Consider the following 21,225-nt stretch of genomic DNA (forward strand, 5'->3'; position numbering starts at 1 on the left):
TGCAACACTGAAATCCTTCCCATTTCATTGACATGCGAATTGTTTTGAGAATTTTTTTTTTAAGCAGCTTCATGTATTTACCAGTTTGCAATAGATACTTTCTTCATGACATATATCTACATATTTACTTTTATTATTTGACTTTGTAATATTTCCCCACAATAATTTGCAGGAAAAAAAAAAGGTTTTTAAGTTTCAGTATCTATGAGACTTCTGTGTATACTTTGATAGCTTCTACACATGCAAGCTGTAATTTTCTTGCTTACCATAATTTCAGTAGGCTAACTTTGAGGTGTTTCCAGGGATTTAACTTATATGTGTCTCCCTTAACTAGTAAAGGCTCAAATACCCGTGGCTGGGCATTCACTGAAGCTACCATGTTGGGTCTGGTGCTGTTAAAGCCTCACGGTATCAGTAATACCTGCTGTTTCCCAGCCTCTGGGAGACACTTCCAGACACAAAGCTTTTGTTTATAATGTCCTACCCAGAAAGGGGACCTGACTGGCAAGCCCCCAAAATCCCCTAGCTCCCTTAGCTCCTAGACTCTGCAATAATCCAAACAATTCCCCATAGCTCAAATCCTGAGGGCAACTTTACATGCAACAGCCTCTGGAGTTGTTCCAAAGTCACTCGTCACTTGCTTTAGATAGCACAGTGACTACAATAACAGAACAGCCACATGATAATACCCAATTCCTCCCCCTCCACCCTTGCTCTTATATTACTTTTTCCCTTCTCTTTTCCCTCTTTCCTCTGGGGAAATTCTAACCCTACAAAGACCCCATACTAAGCCTGAAAAAGAAGTTATTTTCCATCTTTTTTTTTTTTTTGCCAGGTAAGACCCATTCCAGTGCTTTACCTCCTCAGGGCAGTTCATTGCCTCCTTAGGACAAGAAGCCTGACACCACTCACAATAAAAGAAAATCTAATAATGTAAGAATGTTCTTGCAATTAGCTTGGACTTCATAAACCTTGGACAATCATGTTTCCTATATTAATGTGCTTTTTGAGCTTCTGGACAGTGTAAGAGCACAATAAAATATGACTAAATATAGTTAAAAATACTGAGGAAATTTTTAGCAAGGATTATTGAAAGAAAATTTTACCCTCTGATATGAAGTAAGTATACCATGATATTTTTATTACTACAGGCAGCTCCCTAGAATGAAATATTAAATAACAGCTAGCTGGACTCTGCTACCGCAAGCTTTAAGTTTTAGAAGCTCAGAGTGAATTTAAATATTCACCATATTTAAATCATTGTATAAGGTAAAATAATCAGCTCATTCTCTCAAGAGTCAGTCATCTTTTACCATTTGACCCCAACTCACACACATAAACAAGTTTAAGGAAATTTGCACATAATCTTGGAACCTTCAACCACAGCCTGTACTAAACTGTATTTCCATTTTCTGACACATGAATTTCATGAAGCTTTCTTTTACTTAGAATAGAAAAGGTCTAAAACAAAGAAAACACTGTATGACTAACGGAGCCAAGAATGTAACTTCAAAGTGATTTACTTTCAATTCAGATATTTATTTTGTCCTTTCCTAGAATTTGCTTTAAAATGCAGCAGATTTATTAACTGCCTCGCATGCTACAGTCACACAGGAGGTTAATAATGGAATCTGAGGTTTCAGCTACCTATAGTGTTTGGAAGCAGACTTGCAATTACGGGATAAGATATTCTAGTCAGTAGTAGTAGACCCATTTATTTTTATTATGGCCAAGTCCTAATTTTTTCTGTTGAGGGAAAAAAAAATAAAAAATTAACAGTGACAACATTCAAACTGCTCATTTTAGCTCAAAGAAGATAACAAACAATTCACATATATATTATATATATATATTATATATATATATTCACAGATAACTGGTTAACTCCTTTGAGTCCTGCTCTTTAAGGCTGTCTACAAAATCCACACATTGGTTTATTCTAAAGTTCACTAACTAAAAACCACCTTCAACACTGAAAAAAAAATATTTTACTCACTTTCAGGGCATCCCCTTCATTGCCCTCCATTACTTCCAGAATAAGTGCAGCTAGTATGTTAAATCCTTGACAATAGCCAACAGATTTATTCCACCTGGCATAAGCCAGCAGAACACGTTTTAGTACGACTCGATCTTGCTCTGCCTCTTGGCCACAGTAGGAACTGCAACCAGTTCGGTGAAGGTCCTTTAAAGAAAAAACCCAAGAACATACAGAAGAGATGTGCATTTTTCTTCCCCCCTTAGTTTTCCTGCCTGACCCAGTTCTCCTTCCACCTCCACCTTCCCCATATATACTCTGAAAGTTGATGACAATATTTCTTTTTTAATCTGTAAACCTTTAGCTCACTGAAAAGAAATAGGTTCAGCAAGCTCTTAAATAAACAAGTTACCTAAAGGATGTTCATATGAAGGTTTCACAGAAGATATTAACTGATATCTAGGTTTCCAAGGGCAAGACATAACAGCCATTATGTTAACCAAACAAAAATGTCCATTTTTATCAAAGTATAAAAAAAAACTACTAATCAACTAGGTTTACAAATCAACAGAAAAAGTGCCCTTGAGATTTAATCAATTTGTAAGTGAAGGGCAAAACATGTATTACAATGTTTCTATTTCATAAGTAACACCTATAAGTTTTAATTACCGAGTACAGATGACCATTGTAATAATCAGGAACAGAAATAAAGGTGACTATAGAACACAATCTCTCCTAAACAGAGTAATACCTCTTAAATAGGTAAATAGACCAATATTAAATCCAACATGCCAATACATATCTATTAAGTTTTTTCCTAAAACCACCCACTGCTTTAAATATTAAGCGTTAGCTGAGAAATAGATATAGACAAAGGTGCTTCACTCCTGTAAAGTAACTGAAAAAGGCTCAATTGCTGTATCATAAAACACACTTTTTAATCACAGCAAACATTTGTGCTTATTTATAGAGAAGAGGGTAGAAAAAAAACACTTATGTTTGTCTCCATCAAACTCTGGTACTTATTTTAGAAAAAAAAAAGCAGAAATGGGGGAGGGAAGGGAAGAGAGAGGGGAAAGTAAATTAGTAACAGCATTTTTTTCCCAGCTAATACTAACCAGACAAGTGCAGAAGGACCAAAGAAGCTGAACAAATAATTTTGGTGAGCCAATAGGACGTAAGATGCAATTTTTGCCAAAGCAGTTTCAGAGAACAAAATAAATCCAAATTTCATCTATTAAAAAACACATACAAATCAACTTTTCAAAAGACAAACAAATTAGCTGGTTACCTTTACTATCTGGATGCCCATAGAGTCATCATCAGGATTACTCCTTTCATTGAATGTGAAACGCATGGTTTTATCCCAGTCAATGGCTATACTGTGTAAGTACTGATCAGCTAGGGTCAGCCAAACCTAGAAATACACAAAGCAAGCCAACAAAATTATTTCTTATTTAAAATAGGAACAGTTTCCATATACACCATTAGATGAACCTCATCAGTTTCACCCATATGTGACTGCTGTTAAGACTTGAAATATGCAGAAGAGGCCTACAGCTAAAACAATATTTGCACAATTAAAGTAATAGCTTGCTCCCTAAAACAGAAAATTAGGCAATAGTTAGCATTAAGCATCCAGATCTGTGACTGCCTACAAAGATGCAAGTCCATTGTCAGAAACTGAATCCACAGGGGCCCTCCAAGATAGAAATGTGCTCTCCTGCAGTGACCCTCCTGAGGAGTTCAGCCCTTCTAACTTCAACAAGAAGTTTTATTAAAAGGTAACGCTGTAGCAGGCTTTCCTCACACTCAACCATGGATCCATCTCCTGGAAATCCAACAGAAGCAATCTAGCAGTGTTTCTGTTCACCAGAGGTCCCTTCTGATCAACTTTACAGAGAAGATAGCATACAGTATTAACCATTTGGGATTGATCTGAAAGAATCACTTTGATCAGTTACTTACTCTTAACCAGAGGGCTTCCTAAACTGTTGATGCTACAGGGAGTTCTGAAAACAAACATTTTGCTGGTTTTTAAAGACTAATAATTACCAGAACAGATTTATGCATATGTATCCAAGACAAAGGCTGGACCTTTATTAAACATCTGAAAAGTTCCTGAACTGCAAGACACAAGACAGATCATACAATGACCTTTCTCTTCAGGAAACTGAAAGAAATCATGAAAGCAAATGGGTCGAGTTTTGTATCAGCCATTAACTCACTCAAGTGAGAAAAGCAATTTAGACACTTCCCACAGATTTACACACATAAATAATTACATGAGTAAGGCATTTACAGACAGCTCCCAGAATCTCATGTTTTCTGCATTTACATTTCCCTTCCCACACTTTCACAAAGGCGCCCATGCAGAGAAATGCCACTGTTCTGCCTCCCAGCAGCCTTTGGCACTGCTGACATCCTACTGATGTTTGACTGGATTCTTTATCTCTGTCAGCCTCAGAAAACAAATGTCACATACCACAGCGATACTGCAGATGTCACATGCCACAGATGTCACCCTGCTTCTGCTGCAAGCAGAGGGAACAATCAACGTGCTGCCAATACAAAATGCTTCCTTAATTTTGGTATCAACCTTAAAATCACTTGGGAAGTGGGGAATAGCACTGAAAAGACTGTACCCCATTTCTTAATGCTATTTTTTTGGTTAGCATCACGTGGTCAGGTGTAAGCAAACAGAGAGAAGGTCAGAATAAGAGGGAAAGACAGAGAAATGAGTTGGATGATGTGGCAGAGCAAGCCTGCTGATAACATAAAACTTGGACAGAATGGCTGATAAGCGCAAGGGCACCTTGACCGGTTGGAAAAATGGGCTGACAAGAACCTCATGAAGTTCAACACGATGTGCAAAGTCCTGCACCTGAGGAAGACCAATCCCACACACTGGCATATGCTGGGGACCACCCAGCTGGAAAGCATCTTTGCAGACAAAGAGCTGGGGTCCTGGTGGACACCAAGTTGACCATAAGGTAGCAATGTGCCCTCCTGGCAAATGTGGTCAACAGCCTCCTGGACTGCAGCAGGCAGAGCACTGACAGCAGGTCAAGGCAGATGATCCTTCGCTTCTACTCAGCACTGATGACACACACCTGGAGCGGTGGGTCCAGGCCTGGGCTCCCCAGTACAAGAGAGAGCTACTGAAGAGAGTCCAGTAAGAGGCCGCTAAGAGGATTAATGGACTAGAGCATCTCTCCTGTGATGAAAGGCTGAGAGAATCGAGACCATTCTGTCTGGAGACTAGAAGGCTCATCATTCTGTGATTCTATGACCTCTGCCAGTCACATACCACAGAAAAGTGTCTGAAAGACTTACTGGAGTGTAGGAAAAGAACATTTCAGGAAAGAAAGAAGGTTGTTAGACAGATATAATGATCCCCTGGAATTGTAAATTAAAAACAAAATCATAGCAATGTGAGGAAATGATGCCACCAACTCTTCTCTTTTCTTCTCCCCTGATTTGTAAAGAACAACAGTTCAGTTTGGAAAGACAGCAAAAAGAAAATAAAAGGAAATTAATCTCAAGCATCAAAAATATAGGGAACTACATACATTTCATAAAGTTTTTAAAATACCCTTTTACTAGAACTGCATTTTTAAAGCTGAGATTGTGTGACTCAGTTTTACAGAAAAGATGAATAGATATGCCTTTTTTTTAGGCTAGGGAACTTTAAACATATTTGAAGAAAGTGATAAAGTAAGTTAGCAAAATCCCAGTGGACCCTTTCCTACAACATTAACTCAGTATGATTTCCCATTAATGGCACACTCTACCATTCTACATCACTCCTGACTCTGAACTTCCCTAATTTAGGCAATCTGCCTTTCCCCCATCAAATGTTTCTATGAGCATTCTTGTCAGCACCTTCACAAGTATGACAGCCTACACTGGAGATGTGCTCTCCTTTCAGCTGGTTTTCAGCTGCGGGGGAAGCTTCACCAGTGCAGTTTCTTGAGACTGACAAAATGAAGCAGTAACATATGCACCAGAGTAAGTTACCCAAGCCTCAAGCAGAAAGAGCCTGACTCTTAAAAACACTATCTTTACCTGTCTCCTCACACTTTCCAGCTGCCTTGTGAGGTTATCACTGAAGAACATAAACTAGCAAAAAACCCCAGTACAACTTAAACTTACAACTTCCAACTATTTCTTAAAAAACATTGATAACATTAATCATATTCACCTCTACTGAGAAACCCACAGGCAGTATGTCCACAAAGGTACAGGTCTACCTACCTTTCTCCGCCACTCTTTCGGTATGCCAGTTGGCAACCTGGCCACTGCTTTGAGCGCATCATGCCACTAAAAGCAAAAGCATCCAAAACGTACAAAATCCACCATTAGTTTCATGTAACAGTATAGCAACATTTACAACACTGCAGACATGCCATTCATTTCATTTTACTGCACACATTTCAGAATTTAACAGAGAAAATACAAATTACTTCCTTATTGATGTAACAAAAATGTAATATTCTAGGACAAAAGCCTTAGGAGATAGCTAAGTAAACAATGAAAGCTTATTGCATTTTTCAAATACTAATGGAACAGCTCTTGACGCAACTGCAAACAATATACTGACATTATGATGACAGATGCACTTTTGAACTAGGGCAAGTACCTTGATCAAAGAGAACCCAGTTCTTCATAAACTCAAGAGAAAAATTAATCCAATTACCTGCTGAAAACCATTTTGACCTAAAGATGGTTCAAGAGTGAACTTCAATTTTGTATCAACCCCTAGAAAACAAACAAACAAACACACAGTCATGGCCATTATTTTCATCAGAAGGAGGGAAAAAAAAAAAGCAACACCCACAATTGAAATAAGAACACAAAATTTCAGCTACACATTTCAACAACTACATTTCAACCTGTTTCTGTGATTTCTTGTCTTCAGAGTGGATTCAAGGCACACGTTAAAAAGAACATGGACAAAATGTTTTTAAAATGCAGTAATACCCTCCTTAAGGATGTAGTTCAGCATAACGCAATTAACTAAAATTCATTTAGTTCATTATGCTACAAACTGTATGTGTACACTGCAACTACAATATGCATCCACTGAAAAGTATACACTAACAGCTTTTTGCCATCTATTTCAAATTCTTGACATAAAGTCACTCAAAACTCATTTCCAAGTGTGGGGTGCTGAAACTGTTTTAGTGCTCAGAATATCTTTTTATACAATTCCTCAGACCATAAAGCACATTTGATCAGTGTTCTCAGTTAAGCCTAGATTTGATTTTGGCCTTAGGAGCAAATCATTGTAATTGTTATAAAGCACACCTGCTAACAGTCTATAAAATAATATACTAGATGAAACACTAGGACCTCAAGTTTGGTCTGCCCTGGATCCTGCCTGTGGCACTGGAGCATGTCCTAACACGAAAAACAGTAACGCTGGATTCGCTTTGTATCTCACAGTTTGAACGAACGAGGCTCCGGGCCTTCAGGTGCCGCTGTCCAGTGCTCGGGTGCTGAACACCGCGCCGCACCGATTGTCCTCAATCAGGGCTTCCAGCACAAAGAATAAAGGCTTTTTTATTTTGCCTCCATAATTTAATGTGATATATTGCTCTACATTTAAAATTATGTGATGCATAGCTTCTTGTCTTCCTAGAATATCAAGCCAAGCATTTTTAATATATATTTTAACGGCCATATATATATATATATATATATATATAAAAAACAACCAGATTTTAATCCTGCATGGGTTTAAGTATATATAATCCATGCTACTCAACTCACCAGTAATACTCAGTGCTTTGGAGAACTAAGCCTGTGGGTTTCAGACAAACCCAAACTATAGTGGTAATTGCTAGTTACAGAACGTAAAATGCCTTTCAGCATTTGCATACTGAATTGGTGATAAGTCATTTAAAGCCTTGCTGCTTGATAAATACATATTTAAAGACAGTCTTCACCTCCAAGGCTTTTTTCTCCCCCCTTTGTTGGGGGAGAGGGAAATACAATTCACACAAAATGCAATTTTATTTAGAATTTTAGCATTTTAGAATTGCATCACTGAGACCTGGGGATCAGTGATTCCATTTCCCTGCTTCAGGTTTAAAAGACATCCTTGTCAGACCTACAAAAATAAAAGCTTCAAACCATAATAGAAATGCCTTGAAAGAATATTTAAGAATTAAAATTATTCCTGGAAGTAACTGTTTATTAGTATTCTTCCCCATAACTCCATGGCACTCAGCAGGAACTCCTAATAGATACATCTCTTCATAATAATTCAAAGCAGTGTAACAATGCCAGTAACCTACTAAGATGAAACTACATCATGTTTGCTGTAAATGCAAAAAAAAAGCAAGCCTTATTCCCATGCAATCTAATGTACTGGAAAGCCCTAATACATACAAAAAGATAGCATGACCAAGAATTCCTTTTGTAAGGTAACAGATGTTGTTGACATGTTACCTAACACTGCCTTGTAGCAAAGAAGCAGTAGCCTTCCAAAATAATAACGCATTTATTTCCAACTCAACAGACAAATATTAATCACTTCACCGTTTTCTAAGGTTTAAAGATCCCAGTAACAACTTCTCTCTTCATCTTTCTAAAAAAGACACAAGTAAAGACAGCCAAGTCTGCAAAAGATCAAGCACTTTAAGATATAACTTCAGAATAAGGCAGAATGTGTCATATACACGAACATTGTGACCGGGAAGCTCATACAGGAGCCCAGACAGCTGTTTCTCTTGATTAAATGACACTGACACCAGATCCTTCAATCTCCATCAACAAAAGTCTATTAAATCATAGCAGACAATTAAGACCAGTGAAAATTATTAGAAATGAGAACAACATCATGTGGTAACACCAGACTACAACAGCACGCTCTTCACTGTCGCAAGGAACTCAGGCCATGCACTGTAACCTCTAGAAGCCATGGAGTCTGCATCACACTATTTCTGCCCAGTTAGAAATATTCCCCACATCAAATTACATGATGGTAAGGAAAGGCTATAGCCACCCAGGAACTTTCCAGGGCATCAGTGGGAAAGCGATCAGCAAGCTGGGAGCAGCATTTCATTGCCTGTTACTTATTTCCAGCACAAGAACCATCTCACTGTGTGTGGTTTCTGCACTCTTCACTGAATTTGACATTGGACTTTGAAGCTTCAAGGAATTTATGCCTATCCCTTTTGCAACTTTTCTTGGTTTCCCAAACCTTCCTACTTTTCCTAACAAATCCATCATTCCCCTTTTCCTAACAAATCTCCAACCCCCCCACATACTTCTTTTTTGTAACTCAATCCTGTCATTTTTCTGTGTCCACTTGTGTCTGGATCATCACCAGTCTTTCCTCAGGGCCTTCTTCCACATACAGTCTTTTCTCCCTTACACTTCTATCACCCGCTACATCTTAGCAGCAACTCCCTTTAATTCTGATTCAGTTGCCTTCTCCCCACAAACTAACTTAGACTCCTCAATAGCTTCTTCTCCCCCCCCAATACCCTACACCCATCCAACCCTACCACAGACCTTCTACATCCATTTTCACTGTATTTTCCCTTTTTTATCAGTCATCCATCTCTGGACCAGCTTCTTCGCCATCACATAAACACATGGTTTTTGCAGAAAAGACCCCTCAGGCCTTATGAGAACCTTTCTCTCAGCTCCTGCATAGGGACAGCCTGGCAGAAACATACCATATATGTAGCAATAGTTCTTACTCTCAAGGACTGTAGGCTCTGTCAGTACAACTCAGCCCCTTTACATCAAGCCAGCCAGGCTATAGTGTCATTTGACATACTAAGTATCACCTCCAGTTCATACACTTCAACTGACACTTCATATCTAAAAAGCTCACGTAAGCAGGAAAGTATTGGGAACACGTATGAATTATTAGTTCCACAAATACAAGCACACACAAAGGTACATATGTTTGGCACCAGCCAAATTTCTGAAGGGCAGGGGAATGCCAAAATAAGGCCTGTTCAATGCCCTTGCAATCAGACCACCAGAAACCACAGGAGAAACACTATTTAAAAAGAAGAAAAGAGATAAAACCCCACAAAAGCCAGTCCCATTAGCTTTTCCATGTAAACTACACAATGACCCCTGACAATGAAAGGCTGTAAGAGGAAAGATTATAACCCCTGGACTCCCAAATCCTAGCAGTCTTCCACTGCATGACCAAAATGCAGCACAAGACAATGTAGAGACACAAGAGGGGAGAAAAATGTTGTGGTCAGCCAAGTACCTGTGTGAGGGAATCAAATTCCCACTCCTCAGCAATATTAAATAAAAGGACGGGACTTTCCCTGAAATTCTAAAGTAGAAAAAGCATAGGAAGATGATCTGTTCTGATGCACATACGTGAACAATAAAGACGTAGCTTCAAGCTTACAAAGCACATGACTGTATGTTCCTGGCTGGACTAAAAGCAGCTGTTGAAACCTCTCCCATAGAGAGCCAATAAATATTTTATCAAAAACAAATGAGGAAAAAGGCCTAAAGCAATTTTTTTGTGCAGTGGGGGTCCAAACTGAGAGAAAAAAAGTGGCAACCGAAACTACCACCTTAGTGTTACTTGTATCAGGAAGATTCTTAGCCTTGCTTTGTAATTTGTCTCTAAATGTAGGGTTTCATCTGTAAAATGAGAAATAAAATATTCTGAGTAATTCCGCATGAAATCAGTTTTGTCAGGAACCAAAGCTCACTGGGATGTATCAAAGAACATCTAAAATCTGCCGTGTACAGAAAACTCTCAGAACATACATACAGCTGATACAGACTGATACAGGAAATCTGAAGGAAACTTCATTCAGCTAATTTTTTAAAAGCATATCAGGTGCCTGTCTCCATCACTCTATGGAAGCATGCATCCTGAATGACGCCGTTCTATTCGCTTACATAAAAACAACAGGGAAACCCCAACCGAGTGGGATTTCCTGGCTTTAAGACTATGGCATTCGTGGTTACATCTCTGATCATCTCCCCTGGCCTTTGTGGGAGTGTAAGTAAAAGAATGTCATGATCCAGACAACCTCATTACCTGGGATATTTTAAGGCTACTGTAGGAGCAGGGATCTGTGAGAATTATGGGTCAGGAAATCTCCTTGACAATGGCAACCCCGTACACCTATACCAGAGTGTACCTGAGAGTTTATTAATAGCAGCATCCAAAACTCAAACACAGAGGCAGTCAGCGATGTGTGCTTCACACATACACACGCAGCTAGTACAATGGGAAACTGAATCTTACATGTTTTTGTGCATTGCTCTACATTTCAGTAGACCTAACTCTTGCATGGTTTGTAAATGCCTAGGATTAGGAAACATTTCAGCTACAAGTGACAGCTCCAACACTGTAAATTGAATTTAAATTGCCAATACTTCATGAAAAAAATAAGTTATCAGAAATTTTGATGGCAGGCAACTATAACATTCAGCAACGACCACCCATCAGTGCCCCTGCCGAGAGCCCACCTCCCTGGAGCAAATGCACACTGACTGACCACCTGGTCCTTAAAAGGGATTTCGATACTGAAGCAGGATTCAGAAGAAGCAGCCACAGAGAAGCCTCCCCCCTTAGCAAAGGCATGGTTGCGAATTTAGACAACACCCTACCGCAGACAAAGGCTGGGTGGGAGGAGGAGTCTCCAGCAAGTCAGGAGTTAGCAGGTTCAGCGGGAAAGGTTTGGTGAGGCCGAGGGTAGACCGCAGGTCCCCGGCGGCTCGGACGGGAGGGGGTGACGGGGGGAGGCTGGCGGAAAGCGGCGATCTGGGGGGGCTGAGGAAGACCGCAGGGACAGGGCGCAGCCGAAAGGCACAAAAGCGCTGCGAGGCGGCGGCGCCCGCTGGAGGAGCGGGGAACGGAGCCGGGATCCGCCGGGCGGAGAGGGCAGGAGGAGCGCCCTGGTGAAGGGAGCAGCGCGCTGCCGCCCTGCAGGGCCCCTCGCACGCCTCCAGCCTCCCGCTCGGTGCCGCTTCAGCTCCCGGCCGGGGCTGCCTTGCACCCGCTCCCCAGCCCGGGGCTACCTCGCAGGCCCAGCCGCCTCGGCCGCCGCGCCCCGCACCGCCCCGCACGCCCCGCCGCGCCTCAGGCCGCGATCGCGGCGCCTCACGCAGGCCGGGCTCGCCGAGGCTGTCCGCACCGCAGCGGCGGCCGACCAGGCGCGGCCATTTGCCTCTGGCCGGTACAGGCTGCTGCTGCCGCCGCCCCCCGGGGAGCTGTCCCCCTCTGCGCCTACCCGCCGCCCTCATCGCCCTCCGGCCGCGTCCTCATCGCCGAGCTGACCCCGCGAGGAGGCAGCAGCCCCGGCCCGGCCGCTCCCCCCGCCCGGTGCCCGCTAAGCCTCTTAGGGGCTGTCAGCCGCCGCCTGGCAGGGGGGAGCGCGTTACCTGGCTCCAAGGTGCAGAGCAGGCGCGGCGCCGTCCGGGAGATGCAGCTGCGCTTCTTGAGGACGTTGCTGAGGATGGTGCCCACGCCGCCGCCGCCCGAGCTCTGCCGCTTCAGGCATCGCCCGCCGCGCCGCAGCGAGCCCGTCAGCCTGTCCTGCCGCATGGCAGCCCCTGCCGCCGGACGCTCCCGGCCAGCGGCGCCAGAAAGCTCGGCCTAGGGCGGCGGGGCGGGCGGCATGGCGGCAGGGGTAACCCGCCGGGTGCGGCTCTCCCGGCTAGCGGGGATCTGCAGTGCAGAGACAGCAAAGTTGAAGTGCGAGAGCTATGAGGGAGGACAAGGAGAGGGAAAAGGGGGGCTGGTGGGGAAAGGAGTTGCTCCCGCCCACAATCCTAGCATCACTGCCTGAATAAATCAGCAGCCTCTCCTCCTCCAGCACCACCTGGGATGCAGCAGGCGAAGGGGAGAGCAGCCCCCGTTAGAAATGAAGGGACCCAGTCGGCAGCGGTGGGGCTCAGCAGTGGCAAAGGGTTCAGGACAGAGCCCTGCACAACCCCCGGGCTGCCCCCACATCGCCCAGCACTGCAATACTGACCCGTGCCTGCTAACAGGGGACAGCATTGACTTTTGCCAAGAATGAAATAAGTTAGCCATCCTAGATTTAGATTAGTTATTAGGAAAAAATTCTTCACTATGAGGGTGATGAGACACTGGAACAGGGTGCCCAGAGAAGCTGTGACTGCCGCATCCCTGGCAGCTTTCAAGGCCAGGCTGGATGGGGCTTTGAGCAACCTGGTCTGGAGGAAGGTGTCCCTGTTCATGGCAGGGAGTTGGAATTAGATGATCTTTAAGGTTCCTTCCAACGCAAACCGTTCTATGATTCTGTGATTCTAAGATCCAGCAAAGAGACTTCTCACGTGGGATTCTGAAGAGTCCTGCTGCCCATTTCAAAAAGCTGTCCTGGGAAGGAGTCCCACAAGCACTACCAGAGCAGGGAGCAAGGGGAGAACAATTGGTGCAGCAGCATTGCAATGCCAGAGTAGGCTGAGGTCAGGTCCTGGGCTAGGTCTGCTCAGGGACAGCCCCAGGGGCAGCAAGAGCAAGCAAGCTGCACAGCTTCTGTGTTTCTGACTCATCAGCACAGACTTTAGACATTCTCTAAATAACTGCTTTATCTGTGAATCTGAAGAGCAGTGCACTTATTACTAATGACTTACCATGCACTAAATAGTTAAAAGAAGCTATTTGACAGCATTTTAGTAGATGCATTTTCCAGTGCTATTTGACCTAACAGCATCTTAAAAGGGTTTGATACAGACTTTCAAACTAGCAGTTTGATTGACAAGGAGGAAAAGTATTTGAAATTATGATAGCTTTTACGATCTAAACCACTCAGCATTTCTATGGAAGGAAAGCAGATTTATCACACCACATTAGTTGGGCTCCAAGACCCAGCTACGGGAAGTCTGAGTCTACCTGCCAACATCTGCAGCACTGAAACAACAATTTGCTCCTTTATTAAAAGGATGTTTTTCTCAGTCCTATTACAAAGATAGGAGAAGACCTGCAAACGATAAGCAGCAAAGCCAATTATATAAAAGATACACATTCTAAACCATAGAAGCAAGCCTTTTTTTTTAAGATCAGTTATAGCTATGTTTAGAAGTTACTGTTAGAAGTTTTCAGAGAAGCATGATTTTGATCATGCCTTTTTAAATATCAATTTTGGTTTTGGAGAAAAGTCACTACATTTGAGCTGGTAGCTTGTGCTCTGAATAGATAATTAAGTCTGTGTGTTGGTGGTTCTTTTTTTAACAAAGGTAACACTTCCCTGCTGATGTAGATGATGCAAATCACTTTATTTCTGTGCCAGCTGGAGATGATGATTTAGTGGTTAAAGCATCAAATTTTAAATGAATTAATCTCCCCCTAGGTGTACAGATCGTACCAATGGGACTGTAACAGAAACATTTAAATACAGAAATAATATCTAATACTATTCTCCTCTTCCTAGAGCACCATACGCAAATAGCATCACATCATTCTTGGTTTGTTTCAAGAGTGGCTAACCCAAAACCACATGCCATTGCCCAAAGTCTCAGGAGCTATAGCCAAAGTTTCAGGAATCACTCATTATTCACACAGTGAGAATCAGTCATCCCACTAAACTGGACATAATCATAAGTAACCTTCAAATTTTGAACAATCACAGATTACAAGACAGACATGAATATTTAACTGACAAGGATAACGAGCTCTCGAAGTGAGAATTCAGTGTCCTCATTACTGCTATTTCTCCTACTTGTCATCATCTATAACAAAACTGGAAACAAATCAGGACAATCATGCTGTGACTTGAGACACTGCTGCTTCCAAGGGCCAACATACTGTTAAGGAGCTCTCCTGCATGCCAGACAATTAATGCAACATTACTCTTCCAGAAAAAAAAAAGGCAAGCATGAACTTCAGGAGACAAAATGAAGAAGCCAAGCCACACTAATGGGTTTGATGACTCACTGGATCATTAGCATTGGATTTTAGAGACATAGATAAACCTCCTATTAAGCATACACACACATATATGAAGGGCAAGAGCCTAGCTTCTAGAAAAGTGGATGGTATCAGGTTAACCACTGATCAGGCAAAGCCTCTCTTACTCTGTGGCAAAATGTGTTCTGTGCCACTGCCTGGACTTGCAGACATCTAAGCATGACACTGCACGTCAGAAGCAATGTATAAATTGGCCATATTCACCACTGTTAAGCTGTAGATTGTCTTCAACAATGGGGAAATTTCAGACAAATCTCCATAGCTCCAAGTTGGTGAAAACACAGCAAATTTGAACTCAAAGATGTCACCAGCCATCATGAATCTATTTTGATCCATCAATGCAGACAAGTATGGCCATGTCCACAAGTCCTCACCTGCAATTACTGACAAGACAGATGATGCTCAGAAAGGAGCTGGAAGGGATCAAAGCATTTTGGCTAGCCCAGATATTTCAGCCCCAGATATTTTATAATAAGCAACCCAAGAGTTTGTTTTCTCCCCCCGTTTCATTTATTCCCTCCCACACAACAGAGTCACTTTCTGAAAAGCCTTACCTCCTCACTTGCTATTTCTTTGCAGTCTTACACCACCTGCTAACCGTGTCTTTTAAGGCCAAAGCACACATCATAAGGAGTATTAGTTCACTTGTATAACTTGCTTAACTATTACCATTGGCCTCATTGTGATTGGTCGTATAATCACTGCAGTTTGACATAGAGAAATCAACTCTATTTACTTTGAACCTCCCTATTTATCAGCTCACTTCTCTTCTGCCTGCACTGGGACAATGAGGTAAAAACACAGGCAACTAGAACAGCAGAATGAGCTCAAGCAGATGGGGCAGTGACAGGAACAGCAGCAAAAATGAGGCCACAGACTGATATCCCTTGCTTGCATGAAGCTTTAACTACCCAACTCAGGATTACTGGAAGGCAAAGTTCACCAGTTCTCTTTGATGTGTGTGAAGAAGAATGAATGCAATCAAAAGTCTAAGAAATGGTAAGACATCTTCAGCTGGGCCACTGTATTTCATGACCATCCTCCCCTTTCTTTCACAGGGATGTGTCTAGACCTGTGATACTGATCTGCACCACATCATCCCAGTACAATAATGAAAGTTTGGGGAGAAAGCTTGTTTGCCACACTTCTGGACACCCACATTAGCAAAAATACTTAAAGCAACACATACCCATGAAAAGAATATGTTGTATGATAATACTGAAATATGCTTCATCCCAAGGCATTTTAGAAATTACATTTGGGCAGCAAATATCAGAAAGAAATCAATGTATGATACAATCAATATATCAATAGGATGAGAGAAAAAAATGCATTGCAACCATGAGGCAAAACCTAGTGTGTTGATCACATCATAGGACCATTGTCGGACCATTGTCTGCTAAGCTCCAGAGTTCTGTATACTACCTTTAAGACTGCAGAAAACACAACCCCATTACCACTGGGCTTCAAATAGCTTTGCAGAAGTTAGAAAATCAAGGAATTTTAAGCCTGTACCAACCAACACGTGTTCTGATGTGTGTGATAGTACACAATGACCTTCAAAAAAAGAATATATTTCACTTTCAAATTGAAGTGTATAAGAGAAAACACGTGGAATGAACCACGTTCACTTTGGAAGGAAGAAAGAATCAGGCAGATTGAGATTCTCCCAGGAGCCAAAGCTATTTTAAATACATTTAGCCCTTTAAACCATCTTCGTCACTGGAGCACAAAATTCCTACCCTATCCAGTTATAGATGTGTTCTATTATTAAACATCCCTTCTGACAAAAACAGCCCCACTTCCTTCTGCTTGGTCCTAAAAAACTAAAACCAGGCACGACCCACCTGGAGTTTCACGCTCCCCAGCTCACAAGATGGAACTACCTCTGACAGCCTGAAAAGAGGCTTGTTGGGTCTTTGACACTTGAAGGGGCATAGGTGCTACAGTGATGGTATAGTGCTTGTCCTTGAACATGAAAGCCTGCAAGGTGGCACAGCCCAGCACTCCTCCCACCTCAGCCTGCAAGTAGAGCATCCCCTCCTGCATTGCCAGTACTGCTGTACAGGCACTGTTACCGACTGCTGCCTCAGACACTGCAGGAGAGCAGTGTCTAACTGTTGTGTGGACCACCAAGCACAGAGCCTGTAGGGCTGTTTCGTATATCCACAGCTGCATGAGCACATGAGGAAGAAGTCTACAGGTAAGAGTGGACAGATCTACGATATACAGAAGGAGAAACATGATTTGGAGCTAACAGATTCACTTCTGCCACCAAGCTGTTCTCTGCTCTCAGACAAGTAATCCAGAGTTGTCTTTACTGGACAAGGGATAGTTCCAGAACCAATGTAAAAAACAATATTTTGCTACTGTATTTATGCCTAGAGAAGATTCATTTTAGGTAAAGAAGCAGGGCTCAGGAAAATGTGTTGACACACAACAGTCTCAGCAACACAGCATGAATATTTTAAACTTTTCCATTGCCTTAGTCATGATTTGTATCACTTTGTACCTTAATGTCACAAAGGAGGTCAGGACCTCTCTGTATCCTACAGCAGATACCACAGCCAAAAAAAGCAGAGCCAATCCTTCCCTACAAATATAAATCACACAATGGACAGGAAATAACATTTATGATTTTCAGAAACAGAGAACAAACATTTAGTCTCAGGAATGATTAATCTCAGGAGGCATGCAGCAGAGCTGAGAAACAAACCCAAACAAACTCAAATCTGGACCAATGCTGCTTCTTCCTTTAGACTTTATTCACATAGCCTTTTTACTTATTTTACCCTTCAAAAACTGAGAGCACAGTAAGTACCCTTTAACACAGCCTTCTCTTGAAGGAAGCCTTGAAACAGCCCACTTTTATTGGAGGGTTTCTGACAAACAGAGGGTATGGGTAGTTCCCTTACTACCAAGCACTCTCTGGTCATTGGGCTTTGTTTATAGCTGCCTGAAAGAATATTGCATGCACATTGTTTAGCCACACTGATTGAAGACTGATCTAGAGATCATTAAAATAACACTGCTTAGCATGTGTTTATCTTTCAGCAGGAAATTAATCCACAAGGCTATTACTCCTGCAAGAAGCTGACAACTGTATATATACTACATGACTCTTCAGCTTATCACAATCAGGATTCAGCCAAGAGAGAGCTTCAGACTCAAGAGTCTTCATTATGATTTTTAGATTTGTTCTTTTTTTTTTTATTCTCCTCTTTCCCTCCCATACACATTATTCACCTGTGCCTCCTGCACTACACACATGAGAAAAGAAGGTCCCTTTAGTAGAGCCAGGTCTCCTTGACTCCAGCATCACCTACCCACAAATGTGTGCTGTAATTTATCTTCTGGGACTGATGGACAGTTACACCTAGTAAGTGTATTTACAAGCTGAATAATACTCATATTGCTTCTTGAAATTTTAGGCAGACAGGATACACCCTGAGAAGGATGCCAAACTTTCCCAACATCGCTGAAAACACTTGCAATAACATACATCCATAATTAAGGCATCTGTAAATAGGTTGTGAAGCAGTTTCTAGCAGTTTACAGCGCTGTGATGACCAGTTTCCCATCTAGGAACACGCCACATTTGTAGGCAGTGAATCACTGCAGGTACATCTGTCTGCAGTCCCTCAATTTGTAGGTTGTTCTTAAAAGTGGCACAAGATGCTTATGCAATTGGATGGCGTAGGTGAGAATATGAACGCTCTCAAAAGCACCACAGGTTGCTAAAACAGAAGTACAGACATGTCTGTAATGCCCTTGAACCTGATTATAACCTCTCTCCATTAGTAAATATTGCCATGAATGAGGGAGATTAAGAGAGACTTGACAACTGTACAGTACCAGGGCTAAGGCCAGCAACAGCAGAACTGCAAGTACCTGTCTCCCAGACCTATGCTCAATCCACTAGAGCATGAAGCCCCTACTTTCCCCGAGTTCTTTAGGAAACCACTCAGCAGTAAGCCAGAAGCTTTTCTTAATCCTGACTCTATAACACAATCACATTGAAAGCTAGGAATAGGTTAATATTCAAATGCTTTACATTACAAATTATTTACTCTCTATATCACCAGCTCTCACCATCACACCACTAAAAAGCTGGTATTCTGCATCATCTGGAGTTCCTAGGTCAAACTGATTTGAAGGATACAAGAATCAAATTTGCTGATAAGTCATTAACCCTGAGCACACAAATGATAGCAACCAGTGCCAATGGGCTGGGTACAAAGGGTGGCCTATTCCAGTCCAGGCCCATCACTGGGAACTGACTGTTCCCAGAGCTTAACAGGAGAGAATTTAAAGAATTTGTGAAAAATAGAAACTGACCTGTGTTTTTCAAACATCACGTGCCACAAATCAGAGGCACCTCAAATGTTTCAGATGAAAAAAAAATCTACTCTGACATTATAAAATAGATGCAATGTGGAAAAGTTTATCTTAACATAGGGTTTGATGGCTGCACTGGAAGGACAATTAATGAGATTTAACTCGGAACTACCCATGCGGGAAACAAAAAAGGGGCTTAAATATAATACTGCTTGATAACAAGACAGAAGTTAGTTCCTCTTATTATACCAGTAATAGAAGACTTGCACAACTGAGTATGCCTGGTATTTTACCAAAGCTATTTGCATTCACTGCAGTGGCCATAAATCCTAATCCTGGACTGCAGCATTATTGCAGTGGTTGATGTACAAACACAGCAAAAAACAGCCTGCCTGTTTTAAAAGAAAGAAATAAGAGAAAACACATTAGCATACAGAGGTGTGCAGGGAGGCAGTGAAATGATCCTGGAAAGCATGTTGGACATTAGTCAGTGTAAGAGCCGCTATTGTGTTTCTGTAGGCTTGGTGGCATATATGAAGGCATAAAGTCAATAACAGAGCCTACGGGTTAGGTTTTAATCATCCACTCAGGTTCAACACGGCTAAACATCTACAAGGAAATGCCAACATGGGGGAAATTGAGAAGGTGCTTGCTTTAAAGTATGCAGGATGGAGGTAGGAGGCATGAGCTAACCCTGAACATTGAGTAAGAAATGACAAGGACATGACAACAAAGGAAAGTAGGTTGTGAAGAGCTTTTGATATTACAAGCAATAAAGCAAGACATTGGTTAGATCTATGACCATAAGGGAAGCATAGGCACCTTGCTTTCATGTGAACATCTACGAACAAACACCAAAATGTAGGTGTGTTTATTGCAAGCTGAAGTCTACTGCTACATCTAATTCTTTGTACATCTATGTTGCCTTCCAAAAGGACACTGAGAAAAAAAAAGTTTGCAGATGCTTTCTACATCCAAAACACTTCCAGCAAGCTCTTAAACAGAGAAAAATGGTAGGTAAGTAAGTAGAGGGATCTTTTCACATTTTTCAACTGTATAAACAAACCCTATAATTGCCATTTGAGGAGCACACTGATCTCTCTTGTCCTGATGAAGAAAATAAAAGGCAGGGGAGGAGGAGGGAGTCAATTTATTTTACTTATCACCTTCATGTGCTGACTGTAACAGTAAAGCAGAACACATGCAGTTACATTAAGTAGGCAGTTCCATTTCATGAGCAAGGTAAAAGACATGTCATTCAAGGACTGCTAAAGTAACAATATATTTTAAACTGCTGTAGGAACCAGTAGCATAAAGTCTAGAGTTAACAACTGGAAAAAAAATCACAGAAATGCTTACATGCTCAATAAAATAGAGAGAGAGGACATTTTATATTTAATGCAAAGTAAAGAATTTAATAAAAAATATTCTTTTGGCAAGGGACATATTAAGAAGAAAATATCATTGAAGAGGCCTATATAAAAAGTATGGTGGAAAGCATAATTATAAAAATTAAGAAGTGTTCCCTAACTTTGCTAAACAGCATACTGTAAATGCATACCTTGGCCAGTATTCACATTCCAGAATCCTGCTTAAATGCTACATGGTCAGCTTAAAAAGCAAATCACCAAGTCAGCAGAAAACCTAATCTATGAAAAAATAATTCTGACAGGTGTGATATGTAGGCCTTGCTTAAAATAATGTTTGCAGAAGAATGAAGGTCATAGCAGATTGCAGGCTCCCAGGTCTAAAACTGAGCTGCTCTTCCTTTAGAATCATAGAATGGTTTGGGTTGGAAAGGACCTTAAGATCATCTAGTTCCAATCCCTCTGCACAGGCAGGGACACCTCACACTAAACCATGTCTCCCAAGGCTCTGTCCAACCTGGCCTGGACACTGCCAGGGACAGAGCATTTAACACTTTCTTGGACAATCCATTCCAGTGCCTCACCACCCTCATAGTAAAGAACTCCCT

General features: G+C 41.7%; 1 protein-coding gene and 1 long non-coding RNA gene across 5 annotated transcripts in view; one reads left to right on the plus strand and one right to left on the minus strand.

The window, feature by feature from the left end:
* Positions 1 to 21,225, plus strand: part of LOC130608000 (uncharacterized) — a 174,851-nt gene that overhangs the window by 114,821 nt on the left and 38,805 nt on the right. The gene's annotated exons all lie outside the window — the stretch shown is intronic.
* Positions 1 to 21,225, minus strand: part of TBC1D30 (TBC1 domain family member 30) — a 55,708-nt gene that overhangs the window by 16,603 nt on the left and 17,880 nt on the right. For 2 of the 4 annotated variants that reach the window (XM_057425560.1, XM_057425559.1), the window contains exons 3-6: positions 6,675 to 6,736; positions 6,233 to 6,298; positions 3,267 to 3,392; positions 1,997 to 2,182 (exon numbers count right to left, since the gene is read on the minus strand). In XM_057425560.1, coding sequence (XP_057281543.1) covers positions 1,997 to 2,182; positions 3,267 to 3,392; positions 6,233 to 6,298; positions 6,675 to 6,736 — 440 coding nt within the window. Of the gene's footprint in view, positions 1 to 1,996; positions 2,183 to 3,266; positions 3,393 to 6,232; positions 6,299 to 6,674; positions 6,737 to 12,364; positions 12,715 to 21,225 lie in introns of those variants that run through there. The other 2 variants (XM_057425561.1, XM_057425562.1) reach the window with 2 other exon arrangements.

Source organism: Pezoporus wallicus, unplaced genomic scaffold (assembly GCF_028554395.1).
Source record: "Pezoporus wallicus isolate ANWC-B61680 ecotype Strahan unplaced genomic scaffold, APGP_CSIRO_Pwel_v1 contig_4722, whole genome shotgun sequence".
Taxonomy (NCBI): domain Eukaryota; kingdom Metazoa; phylum Chordata; class Aves; order Psittaciformes; family Psittacidae; genus Pezoporus; species Pezoporus wallicus.